This window comes from Giraffa tippelskirchi, chromosome 10 (assembly GCF_054371585.1).
Source record: "Giraffa tippelskirchi isolate mGirTip1 chromosome 10, T2T-mGirTip1v1.2.pri, whole genome shotgun sequence".
Taxonomy (NCBI): Eukaryota; Metazoa; Chordata; class Mammalia; order Artiodactyla; family Giraffidae; genus Giraffa; species Giraffa tippelskirchi.
In genome coordinates, this window is record NC_137284.1 from 114,108,543 (window position 1) to 114,126,788 (window position 18,246).

The following is an 18,246-nucleotide window of genomic DNA, read 5'->3' on the forward strand; positions in this document are numbered from 1 at the left end:
AACACCGAGTGACGATCTGTTGCTTCCCCTGAGGTGGCTACAAAGAAAGGAAGCCGGGGAGGGAGGGGGGGAAAAAAGGAAAGGGGAAAAAAAAAAAAAAACCCGGACTCGCTCGCAGCTTGTCAATTTCAACATCAGGTCACATGACCAGCACCTCCCTGCTAAGGATGGGGATAGATTTCCACGTCAGCTTACGTCTCCAAATTTCTACTTCACGGATCCGCTTCAAAGAGGCAGCTGCAGTGGAGAATCATGTTAAGCTCGGCTACTGCGGAGAGCCCAAGGTAGCCCAATGATGGATTTTGATGAGCGTGGTCCCTGCTCCTCTAACATGTACTTGCCAAGTTGTACTTACTACGTCTCGGGTCCAGATTTCTCCAGCCTCCCTTCTTTTCTACCCCAGACCCCGTCTTCGCGCCCAATGACATACTCCTACTCTTCCAACCTGCCCCAGGTCCAACCCGTGCGCGAAGTGACCTTCAGAGAATACGCCATTGAGCCCGCCACTAAATGGCACCCCCGCGGCAATCTGGCCCACTGCTACTCCGCGGAGGAGCTCGTGCACAGAGACTGCCTGCAGGCGCCCAGCGCGGCCGGCGTGCCTGGCGACGTGCTGGCCAAGAGCTCGGCCAACGTCTACCACCACCCCACCCCCGCCGTCTCGTCCAATTTCTATAGCACCGTGGGCAGAAACGGCGTCCTGCCGCAGGCTTTCGACCAGTTTTTCGAGACGGCCTACGGCACCCCGGAAAACCTCGCCTCCTCCGACTACCCCGGGGACAAGAGCGCCGAGAAGGGGCCCCCGGCGGCCGCGGCGACTTCCGCGGCGGCGGCGGCGGCGGCAGCGGCCACGGGCACGCCGGCAACTTCAAGTTCGGACGGCGGCGCCGGCGGCTGCCGGGAGGCGGCGGCGGCGGCGGAGGAAAAGGAGCGGCGGCGGCGCCCCGAGAGCAGCAGCAGCCCCGAGTCGTCTTCCGGCCACACTGAGGACAAGGCCGGCGGCTCCAGTACGTATAAAAGGCAGCGCGCCCTACGCTTTATGAAAGGGGAGTTGGAAATCTAGCGCAGCACCGCTGTTAAATTTTTATATGCTGTTTTATAAGCATATAAGGTTTATGAAGGGCCTTTAGGTTTCCCCCCAACAAAACTTTGTTATAAAAGGCGGGATCACGTGGCGAGTGCTGAAATTGGCCGTGAAATACCCACCGGCCAAGGCATGCCTGCAAAAAAAAAACCAAAAAAACTCCCTTTTCCCCTTTTTTTCCCTTCTCGGCTCCCAAGCCCAGCAGCTCGACCCCGCTCGGGGCCAGCTCGGGGCTGGGGAGCCGGAGGTGGGCGCCTGTAAATTCTCCCTGCAAGGGTTCGGGAGCCTTTGATAGCGAGGTAATCCGGAGATTTTTATAAAAGCCATGTGTTGCGCCGGGACTCCAGTCCCGGCCGGGATTCAAAGGCATCGCTATTTAACGATGGCGCTAGGAGCGTGTTTAACAGATAAAATAGCCCGCTTAGCTCGAGCAATATATTAAAAGAAACAAATTAACCCAAAGTTGGCCTTTTTGTCCAAAGGAAGCCATTTTCCTCGGGCGCAGTGGCAATTACGTGTGCTGCCTTCTGTCCGACTGCATGTTACAATTGTTATTCAATCTGTCAAAAGCGGGTTTTTTCTTTACTTCTGGTGGCGTTTTATTGAAAGAGGTGCAAGTCGAGCCTGCCCGCAGCTCTGGGAAACCCCTCTGTCCTCCAGCCTATCGGGGACAGCACCCCAGCCCTGCCAGAGCACCAGGATGGCTGGGTGGCCTTGGTCCTTAGGGAAGGCCCGGGGTAGGGGGCTTCAGCTGCCACCACCTCACCCCGCGGAAGCCAGGGGGCTGGCCGGGGAGGCAGGAGCTGGTGGCCAGTTCTTAGGCTGACAAAGACCCGGCAGCTGCCCCCAGATGTTAACGAGGGCCGAGTCCCGCTGAAGCCGGTAAAGTCTGGGGCTGGGGCCGCCTTTACTGCCTCGGGTCTCGGCCGCCCAGGTGCTGGAAGGTGAAATGGTCGCGGGCGGCTGTTTGTTTAGTCTGGCCGGGCTGGAGGCAGCCGGCAACCCCCACTCGCTGCTTTGAAAGCGGTTTCCGCGGCACTAACTCGCCTGTTGCAGTGAGGAACCCTCCTTTCTGCTCCGGAGCAGAGTAAGCAGCTTCCCTGGGGGCCTATCTAGGGAGCTGGCTTTTATCCGGAGCTGAGCCTCCTCCCGCAGCCTCTCCCCCAGCTGGCTGTAACAGTCTGAAGGCAGGGACCTAGTGGGGGGACCTTGCTTGGGCTTGGGGCAGGGCTTCCATTCCCTGAGGCCAGCCCTTTCCCTTCACTTGGGGCTCTGGAATGGATTGCAACCGTCACACCTGGCTCACTCCCTGCCTCTTTCGGCCTTCACAGGTGGCCAACGAACCCGAAAGAAGCGCTGCCCCTACACCAAGTACCAGATCCGGGAGCTGGAGCGTGAGTTCTTCTTCAGTGTGTATATCAACAAAGAGAAACGCCTGCAACTATCCCGCATGCTCAACCTCACCGACCGTCAGGTCAAAATCTGGTTTCAGAACAGAAGAATGAAGGAAAAAAAAATTAACAGAGACCGTTTACAGTACTATTCGGCCAATCCGCTTCTCTAAAGGCTCCAGCCAGCTGGACCTGGGTGGGGGGCTTCATACACAGGAGATAATATGCAGATTTTGCCCTTGACAAGGTCAAGGCGTGCGGTGACTTTTGAAGAAAGGAGATGTGCAAGAGAGGGAAGGCAATACACGGAGACAGCCTGGAAGGAGGCCGCCCGGTGGTGGTTAAGATTTCTAATGATACTTGGATTCAGAGAGCTGTGCATCAACGAGAATGAATGGTTTGGGGCCTCTGGTGGTTCACCTTTGGAGACTGCTAGAGCTATGGGCTGGGTGTGGTCTCCATCAGGGACTGGGCCCCCTTCCCGCCCCCCCCGGGGGAAAATGATCCCAACCCAGGACCCTCCACATGGAGCCTGGTCACCTCTAGGACCCCTGTGTCAAGATCGCCAAACCCAATTCAGTTTGGGGAAATTTGGGAGCAGAAGGAAAGGGGAGGATTCCTAGATGTCTGGATTGGGGCTGCTTTCCAAAGCTAATGTGAAAGATGACTGGATTAAGAGGTCGATGCGAGGTGGAAGAGAGCTGTTGATTCTTGAGGGGAAAAATAATCTACCATCCCAGGTGGCATCAGTGGCTCTCCACTCTTCCTAGCCACTCACGGCACTGTCCTAGGCCTGAGCTTCTAGCAGTCGACTGCCTTCTGCAACCCACCTTGTTTTTCCTACCGACGAGGGTCTTCGTCTGACCTGCCACTTTGGGCCTAAAGCCTGGTGGCAGAGCAGACCATTCCCTGAGGTGGAAGACATCAAAAAGCCTAGAGGCTGCACCCAGGCCGCTGGCCCCCCGGATCCCTGCAGGAAATGCCTGTGGAGTGCAGCAATTTGGCAAAGTCTATGCCACACTTAATTCAAGCTTGGATTTGCTCAGTGAAGCAGCAGGCCTGGCCAGCAGTCCCCAGCTATGAGGGGCTTGAGTCCTCCAAACACCCAGTTTCCACGCCGCACTCTGCCCTTCGCCACCCCAGAACTGAGCTTGGAAGCTTTCGGTGACCTTCCAAGAGCTCAAGAGTGATTTGGAATTATTTTAAAAGATAAATATTATATTATATATATATATTTCCCTGCAAGAACCAAAGTGAATTTTAAAAGATGCAATGTAGAGGGGGGAAAAAGATGATGAAGAGAATATTTAAAGGCTCTATCTGTTTACAGTGTTCCATGGTTAAACTCACTCACTGCTAAAAATATTTGAATGTACGCTTCATACAGGGATGGTGTTCAAAAGACTTGTAAATAAAGGAACCATAACCTATTTTGTTTGAATACTTTTCTTTTTTTTTTTTTGCCATTAGTTGATTACCTTTGGGGTGTTGGAAGGGATGGGAAGGGTGTTGGGAATGGTCTTTTTAATTTTTTGCAATATTTGAAAAGCATTAGGGAGATACTGTGAGGTAGTTCAGCCAGTCAGGGTCTGGGGACCTCAGCTGAGAAGAGTAGACACCCTCCCATTAAATCTCCTCTGCCTCCCCATGTGAAGAAGCGTCTGGTGGCTCTGCGTGTAAAAGGAGTAATGGCCTGTCCTCCGTTCTAGCCCACCACATAAGTCGCAGCATGTATATAGGCGACAGGGCACAAGGAAAATAAAGACTGTGGAAACTTGAGTATTGGGTCCTGGTGTGACATTCCTCTCCCTACTCGCCTTTTACTGCCAAATGTCAGCCCCCCCCCCCCCCCCCGCACCACTACCCACCTTAGGAAAGAGGCAAGTTACTAGGCCCCTGAGGAGGTGGGGAGGTGGCTTATTCAGGGTTTAACTCCATTAGAAGCCAGGCTTAGGAAGTCAAGGTGAATGGCCAGGTCCTTTGGGGAAGTGGAGTCTCAGGAATGGGGTATCCCAGGGCCTGGAATATGGGGCTTCATCCCCTCAGACTGACCCAGCCCTGGGAGAAAGCTTTGGGACTTGAGGTGGCCAATGGGTCTGATCCCAGGCTGGGCTCACTCATCTCCAGAATAGAAGGCCTGCAGTGGAAGCACTCTAGGGTGCCCTGGGGAGAGCCCTTCAGCAAGGGGGAGACTGGTCTGGATACAAAGAGCAGACTCACAGGAATACCTAAGGGTGCTTTCTCCCCAGCTCCCAGCTGAGGTTGCCTTTTCCCTTTGGGGAAAGAAAGATACTGGTTTTCTTTGTTTCCTGCCTTTGAACTTCTGCCTTAAATTTGGACATCACCCATAACCTTGAGGAGCAGGGTGAAAGGCCAGTGCCTTTTGTTTGTCCACCCCACCCCCACCCTCCACCCATCCCCACTGCCCCCCACCCCCACCCCACCCCACCCCACCCCACCCCACCCCATCCCACCCCACCCCATTCTCTCTCCCTAGCCACCCAGGCAGGTTCAGAGAGAGCAGCAGAGGGGATGGAATTTGGAGAGAGGCCGCAGACCCCAGACCCCCGCTTTGTTTATTTGTTTGTGTGTTTGTCTAACTGGCGCGACTGGGGAAATCAAGCTCAAAGGGGAATGGGACAGACCCCGAGATGAATGTCTAGGTTGATAGACAGACACACAGAGGTGAACAAGGACTCTCCTGCGGGGCAGGGAGGGAGCGGGCAGGGAAGCCCAGGATTTAAGGAAAGACTTCCTTTGGGACGGTTAAAGATTAACCAAAGTCTCACAAGTTGCTAGGGAGAGTCTAGCCAGGAGGACTGTTCGCGGGCGGGCGGCGGCGAGCGGGCGCGGGTTTGATTTCTGAGCCCTATAAAAGCCCATCCTCCGATGGCTGTGACAATGTGGTCGTAAACCCGTCCGGGGCCGGCCAATTTGCATATATGGAATGCGCCGCTATAAACCCGGCTGGGGTTTTGCAGCAATTTCTTAGATGTAAAAATGAGATCTCTTTAGCAGCGGGCTGGGCACATTCTCTCCTTCTTGTCTCTGCCTTGAGTCTGCTCTCCTCTCCCGGCTTCGGGCAGGAGTTCGGGCCGGGGTCTAGGCGCTCGGCCGCCACGAGATGGCGCACTTCCGATCAATGTCAAAGCCGCCGGGGAGCGGGGAACCCCAGCGCGATTCTTGGCCTTTGTTCGCTTCTGATACTAAGAGCAGCACGTTACCTTATTTCACTTGTCCCGCTCTCCTCCGTATCAAAAAAAAAGGGGGGCTCACCTTCAAGAAGTGGTTGGTGTTGTAATTTAAAGCAACGCGCCTTCTCTAGGCCTCGCAGGCGTCGCGGCGCGGAGAAGCCAGCTGTCCCTTGGCAGTGATTTCGGAAATGTGTCAAGGTAAGAGGCCACAAGTTTAGCAATTTCACTCTGGCTGGGGCGGGAGCGGGGCCGGGTGTCTGAGCAGGGCTGGGGAAAGTGGCTGGGTGTGTGAGCTCGGGGGTGACGCTATAGGCGCTCAACCCACCCCACCCCCCTTCTCCCATCGCTCCCTAAGGTTGGAAAGCAGGGGGAGGCCCCAGTGGAGAAGTTGACGGTTTTAACTCTCTGCACCAGCATTTCACCTGAGGCGATCTTTAGATTTTGTAGGAATATTCAGAAGGGATGAACCAGGGATGGGGAGCATCCTCCTGGCTGTGCTGGCATAGCGGCTTATGGTGGTTAAAAAAAAAAAAAAAAAAAAGAGGGAAAAGAGGAGATGGCGGGACTGGGGAAAACAGAGTTTCTCCTCGAAACAATGAAGTGGTCAGTGACTGTGGTCACTGGGACGGGCTTATTCCCTGGGGCAGAAGTTAGGGAAGTAGCTGGTTTCCTACTAAGTGCGTTCTCTAGGTTTGCCCAACAGACTGGAGGTAACCTTTGTTCCGAAAAAGGCCAGTTCGGAGAAGTCGCATTATATTTTTGAGGCTGCCAGAGAAATCTGTGTTGCTTATTGGGACTGTACCACTATAAACCTGACTGGAGGTTTGCAGCAATTTCTTAGATGTAAAAATGAGATCTTTTGCATATTTTGCAAACGTGCAAAAATTGTATTGGTAAATACGTATACATTTTCCCAAGGCTGGCACTGGGGATAAACTCTGATCAAACAGTCTCTCCATCAGAGTTGTCATAAAACAAGATTAAAATAATCATACCATTTACATTTTGGAAGCCAGACTCAAATTCCCTCTTTTCCTATATTTAATTTTTTTTATTCCAGTATGTTTTCATTAGTTTCTTGAAATGGTTGTTTTCTTTTTACAAATATACCATGCATGGGTGAGTGGGGTGGGGGCAATCTCAGAGAAAGTAGATGCTGCCGTGTATGAGTGTATAATTTTGCCGATCACAGTCACCAGTCTTTGTTGAGTATGGTCTCTCAAACTCTGCCAGAATAAAGCAAGGAGTGGGCGCCCACACAGTGGTCTTTGCAGCCTAAGCCTTTCCTAATATCGTTTCAAGGCCAGAGGCAGTTTATGATGGACAAAACTGAGGATACTGCAATTGAGGGGTCTATGTGAGGGGTGTACGAAAACTCTCCAACACTTCCCCCATCAGGAGAGAAGGGCCAGCTCAGTGGTTGGATTTAGAAAAAACTTTCAAGCAGGTTGTTTAGGGCTAGACTGATTCTAAGAAGACACATCGAATACTGTATCCCTGAAAATGTTCACATTCTTAAAGATGAATGGGAGAAGTAAGTCTTTGCTCCTTCCAAAATTTAAACTATGCGGTGAATACATGAATTGAAAAAGTCCAGAATTTTTGTTAAAGCCGAAATGTCAAAGTAGCATTTATTTTCCCTCTCTGAGGCTGCATCTCAACTCCACAGCCGATCAGATAATACTGCGCCCAGAAAGCACTGAGAGCAATCTCCAGATACAAATTGTTTACTGGCTATCTCAATCTCAGTACCTGGTATTCTTTGTAAGAGTTTTTTTTTGCAATAACAGTTTATTATTTCTCGTGGTTTGCAAGGGCCTACTCGGGAGAGGGAATCCACTATCTGGTAAACTGCAGGGTAATTTTCGCCAGAGGGCTTATTTCACTAGCCTGGCATTTACTTCAGCTCCACAGCTGAATGGGGTGTAATGAACCAGGTAGAAATGAGCAATATTTACTCCTAAATAAAATGTGGGCCCTGGCAACTGCACAGGCCTGGTTGAAGCAGGCAGACACCAGAGAGTTTTAGGTCAAAGACATTCTGACCACCAAGAGAGAAATTCGGCAGCTGGGAAAGAGGAGGAAAGAGAGAAAAAGAAGGCAAATGGGCGAGTGTGTCCAGAAGCCGACCATTAAATTGCTTTTCTTAATTTCTTGGGGGTGGGGAGCCCTGGGAAAGCTGAGATGATCAATAAATGGAATATTTTATTGAGGAAGCTAACACCTCGGTGTTACAGTCTGGGGAGTGTGGAGCCTTGGGGGCAGTCAGGGATGCTGGTAGCTCGGAGACTAACTGAGAAGGCAGCAGGCATTTGACTTGAGCTTCTTCTGTGTGGATATCTTCTTGTCCAAACCAGTGGAGCAAGCCAATCTGTGTCCCAGGTGCACCCGTGGGCTCTCCACTGACTCTCGCTCTCGGCTCAGCAGTGGAGGTAGAGTGGCAGACCTGGGCCAGAGAGAAGATCCCACACGGGCTTACATATTCTGTTTTTTTTTTTTTCAAGCAAGAAACAGCACAAACTCAACATCCCATTTGGCTTATTAGAAGGGGGGAAGGACGCTAGGGAGAAACATCCAACTCTCCCCAAAGGCCCATGAGACCCAAGTGCCAATGCCATGATCTGTGAGCCCACAGCCGGCTTTCCACCTCCTCTATTCCTCAGCTGCAGTGGGCTTCTCATAATAGACACGGCACCAAACTGATATTTGTAACGTTGGTTGGAGCGTGCATGCTCTTGGATCCCATTCAGCCTAGAAGGCCATTTGGCCACCCTACGGAGCTCTGACTAGACGGGGCCTGAGCTGCCTACAGCCGGGAACCCAGGTTGTCTTACCAGTCAAACTGGCAGGGCTACTGAATTCCCAGAGTCTTGGAACATTCTGGAGAGGCCAAGGAAAAGGCTTTGAGGGGGTCTGTGAATTCCCTGAAAATGACTGGGTCAAATTGTGGGAATGCACAGATACGCATTTTTCATAGGGTAAGAGTCAGAACATGGCTTTAGATTTACCAAAGGGGGTCCAACTTTAAAAAAATATTAAGAAAGACAAGTTTAGATCATTGTCTTTCACTTTATTTTATTTATCCTCCACTATCTCAAGTATACTGGCCCTTCCAAACCTGTGGTCTGGGAAGTTGCTTTCCACATCATTTTGACTGAAAAAGCACCCAGTCCTGGCCCACTCGCCTGCTGGGGCTCATTCTTCTCAAGGGACCCTCTCCTATACTCAGAACCTACTTCCCCCTGTGCAGAAATTTCCTGATAGGCATGAACAGTACTAAGGGGCAAAGCCCCCTTCTCAGGCAGTCCTTGGCTTTTGGCATTTCCCAGTAGCACTGCTGAACACAGCAGTCCCAGTCAGTTTCACTCTCCTGACAAGCTAGGTAAGGACCAAGCCCATCTGGGTAAAGGTCCTAGGCTCCCTTACTATGAAACTTCTGGTCCTCAAGTTCGTTGACCTCGGGGGCCTAGCCTGATGAAAATTTGCCTTGGCCTTGTGCGTTTGAGGCGTTTTAGCAGTATGGAGAGTGAAGGACATTTCCTGATCTCGGCACAGGCCCCTCACTTGATTCGGCAGCGATGCTACTGCCGCCTCAAGATCCTGTCGGATTGAAGAGAGTTGGCTCTCTCCTTTTCTACCTCTCTCTCTTTCCTCTCCCTCTGTCATCTCCTCTTTTCCTTTCTTTCTCTTTCTGTTCCTCTCTTCTTCACCCCAGAGGCCCAGTCCGCGGAGTTAGTCACCGCGGGGCGCAGAGGTAAAAGTGGCTGGAGCGCAGCACAAGCGGTGGCGCGGCCTCCGGGTGCTGCGCGCCGAGCCGAGCAGCTGCTGCCGGCAGAGACCGCAACTGCGTGCTTCCATCTCAGAAGCCAGCGCCGGGGCTCTGCCGCCTACTCTCCCTTACGCTCTCTCTGGGTCCTCTCTCGGGCTCGGCTTCCTCCTCCGACTGGGTTCATATTGGGAAGAACAAGGCCAAGTGCTTGGCAAATCACCCGGGATGCAAGGGTCTTTCCCTGCCGCCGCCCGCCGAGGCCTGAGAGGTCTGCTTCCCGGGATGCAGGCGTGCAGCCGCTGGAGTCAAGCCCGCTGCAGGGGCCGGAGCTGGCGGAGCGGGCAGGCCTGGGGCATCCTGGAGAGCTCTAGCTCTAGCCCGCAGGCCCGGGACAAGGCAGCGACCTCCTGGGCTCCCTGGATCCGGCCGGAAAAGGTCGCGTTTCCTGAGACACGTATGAGGCCCACACTTGGGGGCTAGCGCCCTGGGCCAGCCGTTTCCAGTTCACTAAGAGCGCGGTCCCTACGACCAGGGAAGGAGGAGGCCTGGGTGTCTGTTGAGCAAAGGGCCTGGCCTCCGAACGCGCCTATAACTGGGCCACGAGCCCAGCCAGGCCTCACAGGGAACGGATTTCCTCACCGCGGGCCTCGTTAAAATGCTCACACCACGGGAGTGAGGGCTGCCCCATCCGTGGGTTTGGAGGGGAGGGGGAGAGGGGAGGGGACAGAGGCAGGAGTGTGGTGACACTGGTTCTTGTAGCCTCCGCGTGTGAATGCCAAGGCTAAACGGAGAATTTGAGAATTGGGTGACAGAGGTGTTCTTGGCTGTCCCCCACCCAAGTTTCCCCCTCCAGGTCTTCCCCTCTGGGGAAGCCAAAGACCCTCAAGATCAACACTTCTTTCACTTCCCCCCAAAGGCGTATGAGCTTGGAGGCTGCCAGGGTGATGTGGCTGTGGGGTGCCTGGACCTGGCTCTGGCCTTGGAGTAAGGGTGGGGAAGTCTTTCAGCCAAAGCTGTCAGTCGCCTGGACCCCCCCCCCCACTGATGCCAGCCCACCAAGGTTCACCAACAGGAGCTGCAGAGAAGCAAGTCAGGTGAGCACACCATAGGCAAAGATCCTAACTGGATCAACCCACTGGTGGAGGAGTGGAGCGGGTTTGGGGCTGAGAGGCCAGGGCATTGCATTTTGAGGAAAGTTCGGTGAGCAATGCTAGAAAGAAGTGGCGATAGCCAGCTGCCAGTCTCCTCTGGATTTCGGAAACTCTGAAGATCCTGGTGATCTTAGGACTAGGTCCCCCACCTTGGGGATAAAGCTCCGGGTGTGAGGCTGAATGGGAAGAACTTGAGGCACTGACGGCCCCCCTTAGTGTTTTAAGAGTGCACCCAAGTCTGGTGGCTCATTCGAAAAATTAAAACGGAGCCCCCAGAGAGGGCTGGGGTGCGCACCATAAACATCCCACTTGTTAACTGCACCGGGCCCAGGGGCCCTTCAAACAGACCCCAAAGGAGGGCGCGCGTCCGGGCATGGGCGGAGCGAGCTCAGGGGCCAGGCCCCCCACCAGCCACGTTGGGGCAGCCCCGGTCACTTCTGGCCTTTGGGTTGAGGTATCGGGTGTGCGTCTTGCGGCCCATCAATACAGATTACATATTTATATCAATCGCGGGCTTGGAGGGCGCCCTCGGAGAGCGGCCCCGCGCCTACGAAACCAAACTGGGAGTGGTCGCGCGGAAACTCTGGCTCAGGATTGGCTGCGGGCGCCCGCCGCGGTGCGGGGGGATTGCTAATCGTATTCAGCATGTTTTGCACAAGAAATGTCAGCCAGAAAGGGCTATCTGCTCCCTTCGCCAAATTATCCCACAACAATGTCATGCTCGGAGAGCCCCGCCGCGAACTCTTTTTTGGTCGACTCGCTCATCAGCTCCGGCAGAGGCGAGGCTGGCGGTGGTGGCAGCGGCGCTGGGGGCGGCGGCGGCGGCGGCTACTACGCCCACGGCGGGGTCTACCTGCCGTCCGCCACCGACCTGCCCTATGGGCTGCAGAGCTGCGGGATCTTCCCGGCTCTGGGAGGCAAGCGCAATGAGGCGGCGTCGCCGGGCGGCGGTGGTGGCAGCGGGGGCCTGGGTCCCGGGGCGCACGGCTACGCGCCGGCGCCTATAGACCTGTGGCTGGAAGCGCCCCGGTCGTGCCGTATGGAGCAGCCCGAAGGGCCGCCGCCGCCGCAGCAGCCCCAGCCGCCGCCCCCACCGCAACCACCCCAGCCCCCGCCGCAGGCCACCTCGTGCTCTTTCGCGCAGAACATCAAAGAGGAGAGCTCCTACTGCCTCTACGACTCGGCTGACAAATGCCCCAAAGGCTCGTCCGCCGCTGCCGAGCTGGCCCCCTTCCCGCGGGGCCCGCCGCCCGACGGCTGCACCCTGGGTACCTCCAGCGGGGTGCCAGTGCCCGGCTACTTCCGCCTCTCTCAGGCCTATGGCACCGCCAAGGGCTACGGCGGCGGCGGTGGCGGCGCGCCGCAGCTCGGCGCCGGCCCGTTCCCCGCTCAGCCCCCGGGGCGCGGCTTCGACCCGCCACCCGCGCTCGCCTCCAGTTCGGTGGATGCAGCCCGGAAGGAGCGAGCCCTCGATTCACCGCCGCCCCCCACGCTGGCTTGCGGTGGCGGCGGCGGCGGGGGCTCGCAGGGCGATGAGGAGGCGCACGCGTCGTCCTCGGCCGCGGAGGAGCTCTCCCCGGCCCCTTCCGAGAGCAGCAAAGCCTCGCCCGAGAAGGACTCCCTGGGTAAGCAGGGCGCGCTGAAGGGCTCCGCAGTCAGGCGGGCTGGCAGACAGGCAGACCCAGAGAAGGGAAGGAGCAGAGAACCAGGAGTCCTCACAGCAGCCGGCCGGCCTTGGCCCGAGCTGCAGGCAGGCTGACCTTGTGAACTTGCTTTTTTAATATTTGGGCGTGGGGACGCAGTAAAAAATTCATGTCCGGGCTTAGCGCCCCACACCGAGACGTTCTCTGCTCTCGCCTCCCCTCACTCCGACTGGAGCCGAGGACACCGGCGAGCAACTCCCCTCTTGTGCATGCCTTTCTCCGTGCCCCGGAGCACCCAAAGCCGAGACTGGGCCCAGCCTGCGAGGCGCGGCCCACGCGGGGGGGAGGGGGAGGGAGGGAAAGTGGCTCGCCCGCAGATAGCGCGGATGTTTGTAAGGCATCCAAAATAAGCAGCCGCCAGCACCAATAAATAAGCCCATTAACCGGCGAAGTTCGAGTTTACGATCCCCCTTGCTTTTTTCAAACTTGCTTGAGGGGCGGGAATCCTCGTTGCGGGGAGAAGAAAAGGCCGATCCATCCGGGACGCCTGGGCCCTGATCTGAGAGTCAGAGAGGGGTCATTTCGCTTCCCCTGGAACTCGAAACCGCCCAGACTGCACGTCCCTGGCTCCTGGAGAGACGTGAGGGAGGGCCCTTGACCCCAATCAGTTTTTTTGTGCCTTCCCTAGCTCCCAGCTATGCCCTTCTCCCTCTCCTCAACAGGCCCTGGGTAACCACGGGGCTGGAGTGAGACACAGCTGCGTTGCCCGTCCCCCCTCTTCCAAGTGAGCACCCCTGTCCCCCCGGCCTGGGGGTTGCAGGAAATGCTTGTCTGCCTTGGGGCGAGAGGCAAAAAAAAAGGCGTTAAGTTCAAGATATACAGCCTGCCCTCCCAGTCCGTTCCTTCTGCAAGCGCATGGCAGCTTTGTGCTAAAACAGGTGTTTGGTGGGAAAAGTGGAGGAAAACGTAAGAGAGTAGGTGTAGATGGGAGGCCCACTCGATTTTACACATGACTTTTGGAGGAACTGCTCTCCCTGGGCAAACTAAAAGGGGCTGGGGGGGCGCATAACTCTCTCTGGGTGACTTAGGGCATCCCTCATCCTGTAGAGACGACCCGAATTCCCCTCTGCGTGCAGCCCGCATGGCCTCGATTTAACCTTCCCCTCTTTATTTTCTCAAATGCCAGGCAATTCCAAAGGCGAAAACGCAGCCAACTGGCTCACTGCAAAGAGCGGCCGGAAGAAGCGCTGCCCCTACACCAAGCACCAGACGCTGGAGCTGGAGAAGGAGTTTCTGTTCAACATGTACCTTACTCGAGAGCGGCGCCTAGAGATCAGCCGCAGCGTCCACCTCACGGACAGACAAGTTAAAATCTGGTTTCAGAACCGCAGGATGAAACTGAAGAAAATGAACCGAGAAAACCGGATCCGGGAGCTCACAGCCAACTTTAATTTTTCCTGATGAAGCTCCAGGCAATGTGGTTCTTTTTGCGTCCAGAGAACCTTTCTCCTCCCTCTTGTCTTCGGCTTTGCCCAGGAACTCGCACCTGTGCCGGAGCCCCCCATCCCTCCCTCCCACACTCGCCATCTCGCTGGCCGTTACATCTGTGCAGGGCTGGTTTGTTCTGACTTTTTCTTTGTCTGTTTGCTTGGTGCTGGTTTATTTGTTGTTTTCTGGGGGAAAAAGCCATATCGCGCTAAAATTCTATAGAGAGATGCTGTCCTAAGTGTCAAGTGGTGACTGGGATGGTTTGCTGTCTCGGGGTTCCACTGCTTGAAATGGCCTCTGTCTTCTGGGTGCAGCTGGTTTCCTGCAGAGCCGGCGACCTAGCCGGAAGGCGGAGGTCCCATTGTAGGCAGCTGAGGTGTCTGGCCTGAGGTCAATGGTGCAAGGAGCCACCACCGGGCTTGCCTGCCTGGAGTGCAGGGCTGTGTTTAATCAGGGGGCACAGGCCCTTGGGTTTCTTTTCTCTTTTTTCCTTGGCAAAGAGAAGGGCTTGCAGAAATGGACATGCAGGATGGCAAAACGGTTTGACTTTGGCTGATTGGTAAAATTGAGAAAGTCAGAAAGATTCATTTTTCCTTTCTCTGTAAGATAGCTCAGCTTTAAAAGAAGAAGAAATGACCAGGAGAAGCAAACGTCTCTTCCAGTTTGTGTAAGGTCTTGCATTGTGGGACTAAATTATTTCAGTTACTTTGAATTTCCACGTCCTTCTGGCTGTAGATAAATAATAGAACGTAGTTTTGTTTATACATGCAGATTTAGTGCATTTTTTTGTCATTAAATAATTGTTACCACTGGTAACATACGACAAGCACACCACAATTCTCCCTAACCTGCAGAGGTTTTCCCCCCTCCCTTTTCCCCCTTTTCTTTCCAAAATTCACAGAAGCCGAGGAGGGCTGGAGCAAGCAGAATAGACTAGAGAAGGGAGACATTGCTGGGTTTCCTTTATACTGTGAAGTTACATGCATAAAAGGGTCAAACCTGTAGGTGCAGAAAAAGAAAAAACTATAAAATACAAATCTGTATAAATGTCTATTATTATGAAAAATTGCCAATCTTGTTTTATGCAAATGCATTCTATCATTATTATAAATGTTAGTTCTAGCTCTATTTACTTCTAATCTTAAATCAGAATAAATTAATATTGTAATGCTGCTGTGCGTGGAAAAAAAAGATGATGTTTATGTTCTTATAGAAGAATAAAAGCTGTGGAATGAAGCTTTTAAATTTTACCTCTTTTTTTGACTTCTTATCTTCACCTTCCACTTTATCCCGTCCACCGCTTTTACAACAGGAGGACTAGCCCGCGCCCCCTGCAATTACTTTAGGCATCTATTTAAATATTACCTAGACGGTCGTAATTTGTCTGGGCCCTATAGCCCTGGTGCCGTAAGGTTTGTCGGCTTTTGTTCAGTTTTATGACTTGCTAGTATATCTGGATTGTGGCTGTCTTGGACCAGTGGTTTCAGTTGAGAGGGGAGCTGCATAGACAGAGGAAGCCAAACAGGATTTGTTTCGGGAGCCCCCTGGGAGGTTCGCAGAGGCTGGCTATTTCGTGGGTCTCTTGGTCCTCGATGACCCCTAGCCTAGGATTCCGGGGAGCAGGATGGGCCCACAGAGGGGTCACTAGCGTCCGCGGCAGCGGTTAGGTAGACCGCGGCGGGGCTGCATGGGTCCTCCCGCCCCCAGCACGGCCTCCCCCACCTGGTCGCCCTCGGCGGGGCCACGCGTTTCCTGCTCGCGGGAGGCGGGGGGGGGGGCAACAGCAGGGGGGAGGGGGCGCGGGAGCGCGCGCCCCGGCTGGCTGGCTGGCGGGGAGGGAGAGAGGGGGAGAGCGAGTGGCGGGGAGCGAGCGCGGGAGGCCGAGGCCAGACAGGGAGCCGGGCTCCGAGTCGTCCCTGGCGCATGCGAATCGCCCTGGGCTGCCGCCGCTCGGCGCCGCGCCGGCTCGCTGAGCTGCAAGATTTGGGAAACAAGCGCGCACGCTGCTCGTTCCCTCCTCTCTTCTGGCTTTCTCTCCTCCTTCCATTTCCCTCTCTCCTTTACCTTCCTTCTCCCAGGTTTACCTTACCGGGGCCAGTGGCTTCTTCCTCCGCGATGCCTTAGCGGCAGCCCTGGGGACATTGAGCGGCAGCGGCGGGCGCAGGTTGGCGAGGGGCCAGGCGCGATCGCAGGGTTCTCGCTTGGCGGCGGCGGTGGTGGCGGCGGCAGTAACGGCGCCGGTGGCGGCGGCGGCGGGCGAGGCAGCTCCAAGCGGGCAGCAACAGAACTGGTCGGTGATTTAGGTAGTTTCCTGTTGTTGGGATCCACCTTTCTCTCGACAGCACGACACTGCCTTCATTACTTCAGTTGAAATCGTCTCCAGGTACCTGTGCGCGCGGAGGCCGGGCCGGGCCGGGCCGGGCGGGGCATCCAACCCCTGGTTGTGCCAGGCCTGCGGTGGCAACCTCGGCTTATCCCGCACACGAGCCTGGACCCTGCCTCCTCAACGCTCTGCCAGGCTGCCGGCCTCATCCCCCCCCCATCTCCCTACCTGGCCTGGAGCAGGTATGGTCAGGTTACCTTCTCCTTCGCGGACGCCAGGGGCGTGGTAGGAATTCTGGGCCCCGGGCCATTCAAGGTCAGGGGCGCACGCCTCTGTCCTGGGCCTCTCCCGCTCCCGGCCTGCGCCTGGCCAGGGACTCTGCCATTCTCCTGCAAGGCCGGGCACCTACAGCCCAATCCGGGGTACCAGATGAGGAAAGATCGCTTTGCCAGTGGAGATTCAGCCTAAACTAGGAAGCAGACAGGGCTGACAGGGGCTGGGATACTGGCCTTGTCACTTACCCTTCTCTCTGTAAACCTCTGTCTACTCCCAAGAGTTGCCTTTGACTCTTCCTTCTTTCCTTCCCTCCTTCCTTCCTCTTTTTTTCTTTATTCCTTCCTTTTTTTCTTTCACCTTCAGTCTGTGTCCAGTTTTCTTTCTTTCTGTCTCCTCCCCAACTATTCCTTTGGGAGGAACCCCGGGGGAGAAATACAGGGCTTGTTTGGAGAGAGCGGGGTGGGGGGTGTTTTATTTTTCCATCCGCATTCAAGCAGAGGTGGGAATCTGCTGAGGAAAAGCTGGAGGGGCGCGCCTGTCTAGGGCTGTGCATCTCGGCCTGGTGTGCCGTGGCCCAGACAAGGCCTCGGTTATGATCACGACCGGATGGCGGCGGCCTGGCGTTCCTACTCCGCGGGTCCTGAAGGGCAGCCTAGGCGATCTGATTGGGGGGGAATTCTCGTCGTTTTTGTGTGCCCATTCCGAGGGCAAGGAGGCCTTCACTGACTTCACTGGGGAGATGAAGCTGAGTCCTGGGCTCAGCCAGGCTCGGTGGAACGACACGCAGGGAACTGCCACAAAGCTTCCTCTGCTTTCCCGGCCTGCTGGTCCAGGTTCCAGCTTTAATAGCGATAAGGGAGCCCAGCTAGGGCAAAGATTGGCTGTTTGCTTGCCAGTAGCTTCTATCAGAGTCAGAGTATGTTAGATATGGCATCCTTGTGGGGACAGTGCTAGAGAAGGGAACCGTTCCAGTGCCAGTGTATTTCAAATAACAGGGGAAAGGAGGCCTAAATTCTAGACACTGAGTCCACGTTCCAAGTTGTAGGCCACGGTTTGAAGCCAGTGGGGCCATTCTCTACCGGGAACTGAAAACTATTTCCAACAGGCCTGCGGGCCTTCAGGCTCAAGCACACGGAACAGCCCTTCCCTTCCCAGCTCCAGCAGCCCAGAAACTATTTTCACTGCCCAGCCTGCCCTCCTGTTATCCGAAAGGCTGTCACAGGGCATTCTCAATTCCTCTCTGCCATTTTCAGGAACTGAGTAGTGGATTCGTTTTGGAGGCCAAGGTTTTTGAACTCTCAGGCTAGAAAGGGCAGTTTATAATTACACCCATTTATTGTTTCTTTATGCACACATAATCTCTTTCACCTCCAAAATAAAAGCAAACACAAAAGCCTGAATATTCTCTCCCCAAACCTGTGGGCTAGATAGGAATAACATTTAGTTTTGTGACTTCCCTCTTTTCCTGGCACCACTAAGGACTGCTTAACTCTCAACGCCGGATAATTATTTAGAAGCCATTCTATTTGGAAAGTCTAAGGAGCCCAGAAGGACTCATAGGAAATGTAGCGTGTTTTATTTTAAACATTACTAGCGATAATTGGTGTCTTCTCTGGTTACCAAAAAAAAAAAAGTAAAAGGCAACCAGGCATGTCCAGCCTGTTTGCAGACAATTACAATTAGGAATGAAGGTTTCCTCCAGAGTTAATTTTTCTTAATGAAAATCTAAGGGGTCGATATTTAGGACACCCTGGGCTGAGGTGGGGGTGGGGATACGGCGGAGGAATTTACAAGGAAAGGAAAATATTAGGGAGGAGGGGGCTGAGGCGGCCTGGACCGGCCACGTCGGAGTTCATTGTGTCGGCCACTTCCCTCTTCCGGCGCGGGCAGAGGAAGGGGCGCCCGGTGGCTGTCTGCGCGGCTCCGC

At 54.8% G+C, this 18,246-nt stretch overlaps 2 protein-coding genes and 1 long non-coding RNA gene across 3 annotated transcripts; 2 read left to right on the forward strand and 1 right to left on the reverse strand.

Moving 5' to 3' along the window:
* Positions 1-229: 229 nt before the first annotated feature.
* Positions 230-3,905, forward strand: HOXA11 (homeobox A11). Its single transcript, XM_081536328.1, has 2 exons — positions 230-1,007; positions 2,416-3,905. Exons 1-2 carry the CDS (start codon positions 293-295, stop codon positions 2,646-2,648), a joined length of 948 nt encoding a protein of 315 aa, XP_081392454.1. The 5' UTR covers positions 230-292; the 3' UTR covers positions 2,649-3,905.
* A 7,117-nt stretch (positions 3,906-11,022) lies between these two features.
* Positions 11,023-14,965, forward strand: HOXA10 (homeobox A10). The gene is made up of 2 exons (XM_081536326.1): positions 11,023-12,214; positions 13,419-14,965. The coding sequence occupies exons 1-2, from the start codon at positions 11,251-11,253 to the stop codon at positions 13,691-13,693; spliced, it is 1,239 nt and encodes a 412-aa protein (XP_081392452.1). The 5' UTR covers positions 11,023-11,250; the 3' UTR covers positions 13,694-14,965.
* Positions 13,659-15,627, reverse strand: LOC145524312 (uncharacterized). The gene is made up of 2 exons (XR_014067397.1): positions 14,972-15,627; positions 13,659-14,449 (listed from the first exon to the last, which is right to left on the reverse strand). It is a non-coding gene; the product is annotated as an uncharacterized LOC145524312 (long non-coding RNA).
* Positions 15,628-18,246: the final 2,619 nt, after the last annotated feature.

Coding starts and splice junctions, on each gene's coding strand:
- HOXA11 (XM_081536328.1), top strand. CDS start 293: ATGATGGATTTTGATGAGCGTGGTCCCTGCTCCTCTAACATGTACTTG. Junction 1,008..2,415: donor GGACAAGGCCGGCGGCTCCA/GTACGTATAAAA, acceptor CGGCCTTCACAG/GTGGCCAACGAACCCGAAAG.
- HOXA10 (XM_081536326.1), top strand. CDS start 11,251: ATGTCAGCCAGAAAGGGCTATCTGCTCCCTTCGCCAAATTATCCCACA. Junction 12,215..13,418: donor GCCCGAGAAGGACTCCCTGG/GTAAGCAGGGCG, acceptor CTCAAATGCCAG/GCAATTCCAAAGGCGAAAAC.